This window comes from Zea mays, chromosome 7 (assembly GCF_902167145.1).
Source record: "Zea mays cultivar B73 chromosome 7, Zm-B73-REFERENCE-NAM-5.0, whole genome shotgun sequence".
NCBI lineage: Eukaryota > Viridiplantae > Streptophyta > Magnoliopsida > Poales > Poaceae > Zea > Zea mays.
Genome location: NC_050102.1, coordinates 133,214,547 through 133,226,379, shown reverse-complemented (window position 1 = coordinate 133,226,379; position 11,833 = coordinate 133,214,547). Strand labels below are relative to the sequence as shown.

The window sequence follows — 11,833 nt, the reverse complement described above, 5'->3', positions numbered from 1 at the left end:
TCAAAGGGGCATCGGTTAGTGTTAGTTGCCACTGACTACTTTACCAAATGGACTGAAGTCGTTGCTCTGAAGAACATGACACACAAGGAGGTAATTGAGTTCATAACTGAGCATATTATTCATAGATTCGGCATTCCCCAGACCTTGACTACGGATCAAGGGACTTCTTTTATGTCAAAGGAGGTACGTGAATTTGCTGAATCATATAGAATTAAGTTGCTTAATTCGTCTCCATATTATGCTCAGACCAATGGACAGGCCGAGTCTAGTAATAGGACATTGATTAACTTGATAAAAAAGAAGATATCTGATAATCCTAAGCATTGGCATAAGATTTTGTCTGAAGCTTTATGGGCTCACAGAATATCTAAACATAGTGCTACTAAAGTGTCTCCTTTTGAGCTTGTCTATAGGCAGGAAGCAGTGTTGCCTGTGGAAATAAGTTTGAATGCTGTCAGGTTCGCCAGACAAAAAAATCTAACTCTCACTGATTATTACAATGCAATGATGGATAATATTGATGAGGTGACCGACAAGAGGGTGATAGCTTTGGGAGCAATAGAAAAGGACAAGATCATGGTAGCCAGGGCCTACAACAAGAAGGTCAAAGCAAAGTCATTTCAAGTAGGGGACCTGGTGTGGAAGACCATCCTGCCCCTAAGGAGTAAAGACCGGAAGTTTGGGAAATGGTCGCCAAGCTGGGAGGGTCCTTATAAAGTAAAACAGGTAGTATCTGGTAACGCCTATTTACTACAAACATTACAAGGCAAGGATTTACCCAAAGCTTTGAATGGACGTTTCCTCAAGCAGTACCATCCTAGTATGTGGCAAGATGCTTAAGAAAACCGATGTGATCACATCGAGTTAAGATGCTTTTGGTTTGCTCAGCTCCACCAAAAGGCAGGGGGCATATGTTTGGCACCAAAATGAGGTGTGGACAGTCCGGCCATGAGGCCGGACGGTCCGCGCGTGCGCAGAGCAGATTAGGGTTCCGAGTTTTGTGCTACGGTTGTTAGCTAGATTCGCGGAATTAGCTCAGAAATCAGTTGTGTAAAGGGTCCAGCCCCCCTCCTCTATAAATAGAGAGGTATACGGTCGATTTGTACATCATCAATCGAATCAATACCACTTCTATTTCGCATTTATTTTCAGTACAATTAGGAGTAGTTCTAGTCTAGTTCTAGTTTAGCCTCTTGATCCCCAAATTCTCTGCTTCTCTTCGACTCTATGTCGATTAGAGGAGTCTAGGTCGGCCGACCCGAGCCTAGACAACTTCTAGGATCTCTCCTCCCCGACGGGGTCCCTCTCGGGAGCGAGATCCAGGCGCCGCCGGCGATCTTCAGCCACCCCTGCGCACGCGCAGACCGTCCGGCCCCAGGGCGCGGACCGTCCGGCCGTCAGGCAGGAGCCCTAGCCTCGCACCAGGCCGCGGACCGTCCGGCCCCTATGCAGAGAGCACCGCCGCGCTTCGCACCAGGCCACGGACCGTCTGGCCCTGTGCAGAGGGCACTGCCACGGTTCTTGTTGAGTGTTTGGCACTCCAAAAGGGTGTCAACAATGATGCAAAAGACAAAAGATGTGCTTGCAGTTTATTGTGATTTTACTCCTCGTTATGTTATGTAATTGTAATTTTACCACTGTTTAGGTTGCACCATACAGAATTGAAGGAGGATACTTTGGAACTTTTATTCATTTCTTTCATATATATATATATATATATATATATATATATATATATATATATATACACTAGTCGGTTGCCCGTGCGTTGCGACGGCTTACAACAATACCCACGTAAACTATCCATCAAAAAAATTCAAGATTTTTTATTGATTGTCTCCGCTCTCTGTATAATATATTTTTTGATTTGGCTAACTGATGTTATTGTTTACTCCATGCAAATATGTCTTGGTACAACACGACCAATGAAGGGAGCGATTAGAAGAGAGTTCACAACGATTGACTGAATGAACAGAGATTATAAAATGATATAATTCCATCATACAGAGACCAAATAAGAGAAAGTTTGTGAGATCAAGTTTCTAAAATAAGTCCCATGAAGTCAAACTTATAAAAAAGATAGATCAAAATATGGAGTGATTGCTAAAGTGAGGCATCAATAAAAACTGGATGCGCTCCATAAAAATTATGCTACTTCGTAGCAATTACTAACGTTTAAAACCAATAAATAACCTTTCATTTTGTTGTTAGTGTGACAAATCATTGCTGCTTCATCCAATTCAGCAACCTCAAATACCATGTAGTCCATTTCGCCAATGTGATCTTAGAAACGACCTAATGCTTACAAGAGTCAAAAACGTCGTGTCGTGCTTGGGCTATAGCCTCGGCCCGTAGTGCTGGCCCGGGCCGACACGATTACTTTTATTTAAAAAACGTATATACCTATATACAATTTATATTCAATATTAAAAACATCTTAGCGTGATGTTCTACAGGTTATACAGTTTCACTCAGTGTCTCCCGCCATTCTTCCATCAAGGTATGAGTTCGAACCCCACCTCCTGCACATTTAAATATAGTATAGATATATTAATCACTAGTTTGGGAGCAAACGGAAGTTTCGTTTTCAAAAAAGAAACATAAAATCATAAAGTTGAAAAATCAGAGACAAAATCACGATTGCATGTCCAATTAAGGGTATAATTACAATTGTACATCCATTTCGCTATATTATGAACCTCACATACGGCATACTGCTGGGTGCTGGCCCCCGGGTATTTGACCGCGCTGGCAATTGCACAGTCTACACACCGAAGCCTGTTCCGAGACCCACCACCTGTCGTGCGCTCGTTGCCGTCAGGCCCGGCGCGGACGACGCGTCCAAAGCGATCCTATGGGGGGCGTGGGCGTCGCCGACGACGACCGGTCTCGGTGCGAGATCCCATCTGCGGAACCTTTGGCCAGACGCGCGGCTACTACGGTCACGGTGCCGCCGGCCGACCCGATTATTGTACTGCCGCGCCTGCAGGAGCAGGAGAGGAGAGGAAACATTAGTTACAGTTACTTGGGGCGAGGTTGCTTCGCGCTGGCTGGCGCGGCGTGGTTTTATTCTCTGGCCGCCGCTAAAGGCAAACCCGGCCCATCGATCAGAAGCGGGCAGCAGCACCCAATCCCAGTTAGAGATGGCAATGGGTACCCGTGATCCGATACCCGATGAGTATTTACTCTATTAGGGTATGTATGTAGGTCAAATATTCTACCCGTGGGTCTGTTATTGGGCAAAAATCTTCACCCAATGGGTAAACGGGTATTAGAACGTTTCGCCTTCCCCCATACCCGTTAACCCGTGGGTATAAAATACCCAATATAAACTTAGCCCTAGCATGAACTTGGACTTTAGTCATCCATCGTTTTTACTATTTAACAACCTTTTAGTGTAACATATAATGTGCTATGTAGTACTATCCTAGTGTCACTATTTTATCCAATTATCTTTGGTGTGTTGAATAGATGGTTAAATGATACTAGAAATTTTGTAATGGTAGTTAGATGGATATACTTGACATTTGTATAATATAATATTTCGATAGATGTATCATTTTTGTGGGTACGGGTGACCCGATGGATGACCCATACCCACATGGGTATGGGTATGGGGGTAAATCCATACCCACCAGTGTATATGGGTAACCCGATAGGGTTATTTTTGTGTCATGGGTATGGGTATGGGGTAGTAATACCCAGTGGGTATTTACCCATTGCCATCTCTAGTCCCAGTTGTGTTGTGTGGATGTGCATGTCTTGTTCGCTTGTTGATTTGCCCCTGAATTTACCGTCCAAAGTGGACGGCTTGTCGCGCATCTCGGTACAGGAATGCACGCGAGAGAATAATAGCTTTGAGGTCCATCCATTCACAGTGGATACGATCAGGTTCGCAGCTTTGGTGGGCGAAGCCAAAGATATGAAAAATTATCTGCCCGATGACGGACCAGGCTTGACAGGGGTCAGCAGGAACGTGCAACCGCAGATCGCAGGGTTAAGCAACGCCGACGAGCCATAAAATACGTGCATGTGATGCCCTTAAGACAGTGTTTGGTTCGGTGTCAACGATGAATGGAACGGGATCAACTCTGGACTGATCCGTCCCTTATTTTTTGAGGGACGGCCTCATCTACTATTTTTAAAGAATATTAGTTGACACTGATTCTGGACCTTCAAATCAAACACGGGCCAAGTTAGAATGATCTCATCCCTCTTCGTCCTTCCGCGTCCCTCCGTCCAAACACTTATAAGACACATATAAGACCCAGCAGTCCTAAACATGGCTGCGCGCGCGTCACCGGAAAAGAAAACCAGTTCATCAAGGCATAGCTATAGCACAAATTAAAGAAAGGGCCATAAGCTCGCATCAACACCATCAAGTTTTAATAATACTAGACAGATTCTCAAGCGCGCCTGCTGGGCACTAGCACTTTTTTTTGTGAACTGTGCTTGTGTTCCCGAGGCTTCCCCAGACGACGATGTCGCCTCTGTTTTAGTATTTCAATTACTCTCTCCTCTTTTTTTTCCCTATCCGGATCCGGTTCCCATGGTCTTTGCAGACAAGCAGTCAAACAAATGTTTCGGTGGCAGCGAGGTGGTGTCCTAGTGTTTCAAACTTCCATAGCGAGAAAAACCGATGGTTGCTGACGCTGATAGCTCGTGACCCCTTGAAAAGAAACCCGTTTCCAGCTCTTCTGGGTTCCTGTCTTACGTTCTTGGTTTGTTTTCGTGCTTCTTGGTGGATTCCAGTACTAGTTGATTATCCGCTATTAATTTTTTTCAATTTTTGAGCAAGAATTGTTTTTTCTTCTTCTCTTTTTACATTTTTCCTTTTTTTACAAACGGAAATTGGTCGCAAAATTACAAAACAGAGCAAACTACGCCCAATCCCCATCGTCTCGAGGACCTTTTATTTCAGTCGTCTCGTCCCGTCTCTCTCAGCTTTGTCAACCTGCAAAACCTTTGCTTTTTTTTTTCTGGCGATGCCGTTGTGGGCTTTTGTGGTGGCTGACTGCCTAGTGCCTACTGTTGCAAAAAAAAAAAAAGCTCACGAAATTCGGAGTACGTTTCTACCATGCGTTTCGGGCCGTCTTTATTCCCGGGCGTCGTACTACGTCTTTGTGCCTGCCGGATCCGTCACGTCCGAAATGCCCTGCTTTTTTTTGGCTGTCTGCGCCTCTTTTTTGCCTTTCAGGCGCTTTGGTTGAAATCCGGCGTCGGAGGCTCCCACAGCAAACCAAACCCTTCAGTCAGTGCGATCAAAAACCGCTTGACTTTTTCATCCGTCCATCATTGGCTTTAATCATCTGCTAATCTTCCTCCTCTTGCTGCAGACAGCCGGGGGGCAGTCGTCGTCGTCCTCGTCGCGCCAGCTGGAGCTCGCGTGCGAGGCGGCGGCGGCGGCGGCTCTCCTGTAGCTCAGGCAGCCAGCGTCCAGCACCCCGGTGGGGCTCCGCGGCACGGTGGCCGAGGAAGACGAGGCCCTGCGGCCGCTGCTGCTCGGGCCTTCACTTTTCAGCGGCTGCGGCAGGGCCATGGTGGCGGTGGCCTGCTGGATCGCTTCGAGGCATCGCGACACCCTCTCCTGCAGCCGCAGTATGCAGCGCAAAGCAACAAGGCATTATTAAATCGCCGTGGCTGTTGTAAATGCGGCTCACACGCGCTTCGGCAGGTGTGCCCTAGTGGCTAGTTGCTGCACAGGCAAGTCAAGGACGGCCGCAAACCTACGGCTTCGATGCATTGCATGCGGTAAACGCTAACGGACTGCATTGCGCTGCATTGATGAAAGACGCTAGCCGATCGAATCCGACGACAAATCTAGCGAGAACGTCTGCTGAGGCAGGTACACGCGTATACCTTATGTACACGGTGGGTGAAGGCCCTGTCGATGTCCACGGCGCGCTCTTCGCCGGCCACGGTGGCGGCGACGGCCAAGGCGATCTCCGAGGGCCTGAAATCCAAGCAGTGCGTCCCTGCCACGCGTTCGTAGCAGCAACGCCGTCAGACCGATCGGAACGGAATGCGCCGGTGTGGTTTTGCATGAGTAAAAAAAAAAAACCCCCGCCGGGTGAGAACTGAGAACTTCCTGGTCGTTGCTCACCTCTGGCGATGCACAGGATGAGCTCCGCGGATCGGAGGACGGCGCGTCTGCTCGGCGCGGCGCCGCCTCGGAGCCGGTGGAGGAAGTAGTCGACGTACGACAAGGGGGTGACCGCTTGCATCCTCCACTTGAGCGTGCTGAGGACCAGGAGCTCCATCCTCTGGATCGTCTTCGCCTCGAACACGTACCGCGCGTCCCCGGCCTGCTGCCCGACAGGATCCAGCAACAGTGAGATCGGGAACAAGGTCGCAGGGGCCGGCCAGATGGACGTCTGTAACGCGTGTGGCGGAGTACTATGCGTCTGCATTATTGCTCTCTAGCTCACCTGCAGGTCCAGGGACGAAGGGACGTAGGTCTCCTCCATCTTGGCGGCCAGGGACAAGCACGCCACGGACAGCAGCTGTGTCATCCAAGCCTTGCCTTCCTGAAAAATGGCGAGAGAGGCACATGGTTACCGGCACTGAACCACTGGAACATATGGTGCAGATTCTTGTTTCCGAACGCCGGCCATCTTCATTCCAAGAACCAAGAAGTAAACAGTGCCGCTTCATCATCACTTCGTAGGCTTTGATGATTCTTACCGGAAGCTGGTAGAGCGAGAGGAAGCGGTCCAGGTAGTTGACGGCCAAGCAGGCAGTGAGAGGGCCGAAACCGTAGCACGTGTGAACCTGTGGAGAGGCTAAAACTGTCAGATTATTATTCACGACAACAACAGGGGTGGAATGTGGATGGGTTGGGAACAAGACTTGGGAGACTGCTTCGGCCGAGCGCCCACCTTCCAAATCCAGTCGATGGCGTCCGTCCGGACGCGGAGATCCATCCCCCCGCTGCGCAGCCTCTCGGCGTAGTCCTCCCGCGGCATGTGCGCTGCCTCAGACTCCAGGAAACCGGCGACGCATTCCTCGGACGGCACGGGGAACTCCGCGCCGCCGCCGGGCTCCCCGCTCCGCGCCAGTAGCGCTTCCTCCTCGGCCTCCGCTTCGAGGTCCAGGATGCTGCTGCTGTCCTCGGCGCAGAGGAGGATGGAAGCCGCCACCTCGTAGCTGCTGGGCGCCATTTCCCTCCACACGAGATTTTGGTAACCTGGTGCGCGCCTGGTGGTAATGGTACAGGATACTGATTGAGTATCTGGCTCCGAATCTATGGTATGGTAGGTCTCCTCTTCTTCCCCTCCCCCTGCTCGTGTTGTTCCCGGCTTGCTGCGACTGCGAGCGAGGAGTGGAAGAGGAGGGGCGACCGGGCGAGTGAGCAAGAGCAAATATGCTGTGTGCCGTGAGGCCCTTTTTGTATGAACCGGCGTGCAGAACAGGCAGGGGCATTTTCGGAAAGAAGTGACTAGGACGCGATTAGTACGCGAAACCTGAGACAGGGGCCGGGTAGGGTAGCGGGAAGGGAAGGAAGGATGAGGGTGTGATTAGAAAAATGGTTGCTCACTTTCGTTCAGTTTTTCTTTTCTAGCCTGTACTTTGATGAGGCGCTCTACTTTTTAGAGCTTTTATGACATGGTTTTTTAGGGCTCTTTGTGTTTGTTTTTTATTTTTCTTTCTGGCTTTTGACCCAGCCACTCTCGTGATAAGGGGATATTTGGCATTCCATGGACTCTTTCTTTCTTTTTTTTGTTGAAAAACTATTCCCCCCCCCCCCCCCCCACTACAAAATATTTAGTAGGGCTTCTGTAAAAAAGTTAAAGATGAAATCGAAGAGAAACCTTACCAAACAAACATATACTCAGTAGCCATGTTTTGTCTTCTTCTAATTAAGCGTTAAACGACAAACAGTCCGTCACCTATCATTTAGATATTACTCCATCCGTCCTATAATATAAGACGTAACCACCTATTGTTCTTATCCCCACAATATAAGACATATTCTCTCTAGACACATGTACATCGATACGAATAAGAAAGAGAGAATTAAATACATTTTTTTGGTCTTTAAACGACAGTTCTTTAAACACCAATCAAACGTAGTACACTTTTACACTAGTACAGTCGACGGTCCAACAGAATGAAGAAGGATCCTTTGCTCGGAAAGGGAGAGGGGCGGAAAACAGTACCACACCGAGTGCCGCTGGATCGTGATATCATTGTTCAATTATTAACAAGAATATATACGGGTGGGATGTCACAAGTCCCACCCCATGGGAGTGAGTCCAATGGTTTGGAATGAATGCACTCGTGACGCGCTGCAGCTGCGCGCGTGCAGGCAGGTGCGTTCACGCTTGTGATAACGAGCATGGCCTCACCATCACCGACGACGTGGTAGGTGACTTCACGTTTTGTGATAACGAGCGTGGACCAGCTTTCTTTCGTCTCGCTCGGCATCTCCGTGTCGTTCTGTTCGCGGCCCCCCGCGCGCACTGCGAACCGGTGCAGAGCAGAGCTCATCTGCATCATCATCAGTCTACTTGCACTGCTGGTCTGTGCGTTCCAGTGCTCGCGCCCGCTGCTGGCTCGGGGGGCGTAGTATTTCGCGCGTCCACCCACTCTCCCAAAGTCCCACCCGGCACCCCCTCGCGACATGCGCAGCCTTTGCCTTTGTGGCTTTGTCCCCCGTTCCGCGGCTAGGGGCAGGATGGGCGCGCTACTCGCTCGCTCGGCCGCTCGGTCAGTCGGGCTCCGGCGACGCGCGAGACCTCCCACTTGAGTACAGTACTTCACCACTGCAGCTGAGCCCCCCCTGCCCGGTCGTCGCCGTCGGTCGACCCGCAGCCGTTCACTGCCCACCGGCCGACAGATGGGGCCACGCATGCGCATATCCCGTGAGGTGGTGTCGGCCCGGCGCTTGCCCGCCTGCAGGTGCCAGCCGTCGCGTACCCAGTGGCCCAGGGAGCGATGGACCAGGTGCCAGTGCCACGGCGTAGGGCGTACGTATTGAAGAGGGTCACGCCATCTGCGCTGCGAGAGGCTGCGTCAGCGACCGACCGGTGCGCCCGTACCGTGCGTTGTTTCGATCGGGCCGGTTCTCGCTCGCTCTCTGGTATGGTCAAGGAGGCGTACGTAACCGTAGGCCAGGAGCCCAGGACGAGCCGCGCCTGGTCCGATCATCCGACGACGATGGACGGACGGACGGAGTTGGGTGACCACGCTAGTAGCTACGACAGCAAGCGGAGGTGGGGTGGGGGTGGCCTCGGCGCGCGAGAATGGTCCATGGCGACGGACGACGGCAGGCAGGCAGTGTGTGGTTGAGATCCGAGCTCTCGGAATGGCCGCTCTTGACTGTTCGAAGGAACGCCTTTGCCCTTTTGCCGGGGCGCGTCAGTTTATCGGTGGTGCATGGACCGGGACGACGGCGACACCCACTCACGGTCACGGGCCGCGCGCGGCAGAGGCTAGCTGCTCCTCCAGTGCTATTGCTGCTGACCACGGCTCGTGCTTGGACATGCGATGTACTCGCGCACCGAGCTCGAGATGGAAACTGTGGCGCGCGAGCCAAGTGTGTGCTTCATGACTCCTGCCGCCGCTGCAGGTCCGGTGGAGGCAGAGCTGCAAAAGTCGGCGTCCTGTGGAGCTCCTTTGCATGGGGCAAGTGCGGTGCTTAGCACTAGCATGCACCTGCCCGCCCGTTCACATACCATGTGTTTGGTTGCGGTATGAGTCTAGCCAGCCCGGTATGAGTCTAGCCAGTATCGTTAGAATCAGGATGAGTCCATGCAAGCGATTTTGTTTGGTTGTTTGTACATGCTTGTGCAGATTAGACACCGACTTTATTTGGTTGTTTGTACTGAGACGTGAGTGTATAAATAAATCTCTAATATTATATAGTATGATTGGCCTAGTTTTGTCCACCAAAGTCTTAAAAACACTAATATAAAATTAATTAGTTGATCAAATCTTTTTAATTAAAAGATATAATAAAAAAACAATCCAAAAATGTATTCTCGTTTTGCATGCTGCATGTAGCGGCCGACTGTGTCCAGCCGGGGCGCGCGCGTACGCGAGATGCGGGCGTATGGCGTGGGCCTGGCCGGAAGCCAATATCTGCATCTGACGATCCTGCATCTATAAAGAAGAGAACCAAACAAACAACACTTTAGGCCCTGTTTGGAATCTTAGTATTTTTACAGTTTTGATGGAATACTATAGTATTAGATGATACTATGGTATATGAAGCCAAAATCTGTTTGCTTGTACCGGGTAAAACGCAGTTTTGAATACTATGGTCTATCTAAAACCGTAGTATTTTTACAGTTTTGAAAACTCCACTTGGACTTCAGTTTTCAAAGGCTTAGTAGCCATAGCGCTCCATGTGATGCATACGATTGTACGTGAGACAGCCCATGGCCAAACAGTTCTTAGTATTTTTGAAAACTATGGTTTTAATGTGGTTTTGAAAACTACAGTATTTTTGCCATGAACAAATGTAAACCATAGTATTTCAAAACTGTAGTATCTAAAAACTTTGTTGTCAAACAGGCCCTTAATGACCCACGGGTGCAGCTGCATGCGAACAGCAGTCAACCAAACACACAGATAGATAGCATCCAGCAGTACTCCGCTTGCCGGGCATCCGCGGCGGTCGCTACGTTCATCGACAAGTAGCTTAGGCTGCCCGCAGTCGCGCGCTCCACGCAAAACTGTATCGAGATAGCGTTTACTCTTCAACTGCAGCGGTCAACTGTATCCGTAACTGCACCGTCGCCGAGGCATGGCAAAACTTCAAATGTAGCGTTCTACCAGCGGCTGCGCTATCCTCTCGGCGTAGCTCCTCTCCGTTGGCGGCATGCAAGGCAGCAGGTGCGGCAGTCCGTCTGTACTGGTAGTTGGGTGGGAAAGGGTAGAGAATGAAAAAAGAAATAATATAATATATAGTAGTTGGTATAGAGTTGAGATATGGAGTAAATATGACTGCGGAGAATTGTGGTATAGAGTAAAGAATTTTGCTGACAAGGATATAATATTCTTTTTAGGGTAGAAATTTAGAGTTGAATGAGTGCGGATAGCCTTACGCAATGCACATTGCAGCACGTACAACGCAGCATGTGACGGGATAACCTTTGGATGGTTGACAGGCTAGCTAGCCTAGATGCCAATTACCGGATGGTTCGGTTCCTTTTTTTTCTATTTGAAATAGTAGGAAGCATGAGACGTACAACTACGCATGTTCCAGCGCATCGGTTGCCGTGACGATGTCGCGTCTCGCGTCTCTGGCCATGCGTTACATACGGCGGGCACCATGCTTCACTGCCAGTGTAGTAGTACGTACGTACCGCTCAGCACTGTCTGTCATCACATCGCTGCAGCATCAAAAAGTCAGAGGAGAAGATTACAAGCCGGTAAAAACAAAAACAAAAAATAAACAAGCAGCGGACGATAGGGCTCTCCACTAGCAGTACTAGGAGTACCATGCTGGCTTTTACCTACTTGACCGATCTGCGCCTCTGCTGCTGCTTCGAGCTCCGACCCCGAGGCACGCGCGCACACATGGCCCGAGGTTAATGCACCGTCGTCGGTCCCCGGACGGAATCGTCGGCACCTTGTTAGATCTTCCCCTCAATCCCCTCCGATCCTCTCGGGATCCCGGGTCACCAAATCAACCCTCAAACGGAACAGTGGCGCCGGGTCGAGCGACTGGGTTGGGGTTGGGGTTGGCGTTGGCGAGACGTGCTACTACCGTCCAAGCGTGGAAATGGAGCGCGTCTGGTCGTTGCGTTTGGAGCTTTTGAGCTCCCGTTCTTTCTTTTCTTAGGTCGCTGCAGCAAGTCAACATTGGCATCAGACACTCAGCAGC

The 11,833-nt window shown here is 50.2% G+C and overlaps 1 protein-coding gene across 2 annotated transcripts; it reads right to left on the bottom strand.

Annotated features, from left to right (window-relative positions):
- Nucleotides 1–4,762: 4,762 nt before the first annotated feature.
- Nucleotides 4,763–7,435, bottom strand: LOC100283538 (cyclin delta-2). Of its 2 annotated transcripts, none has more exons than XM_020540547.3 (6): nt 6,879–7,435; nt 6,685–6,771; nt 6,429–6,527; nt 6,104–6,308; nt 5,860–5,975; nt 4,763–5,587 (listed from the first exon to the last, which is right to left on the bottom strand). In XM_020540547.3, exons 1-6 carry the CDS (start codon nt 7,158–7,160, stop codon nt 5,306–5,308), a joined length of 1,071 nt encoding a protein of 356 aa, XP_020396136.1. In that variant the 5' UTR covers nt 7,161–7,435; the 3' UTR covers nt 4,763–5,305.
- Nucleotides 7,436–11,833: the final 4,398 nt, after the last annotated feature.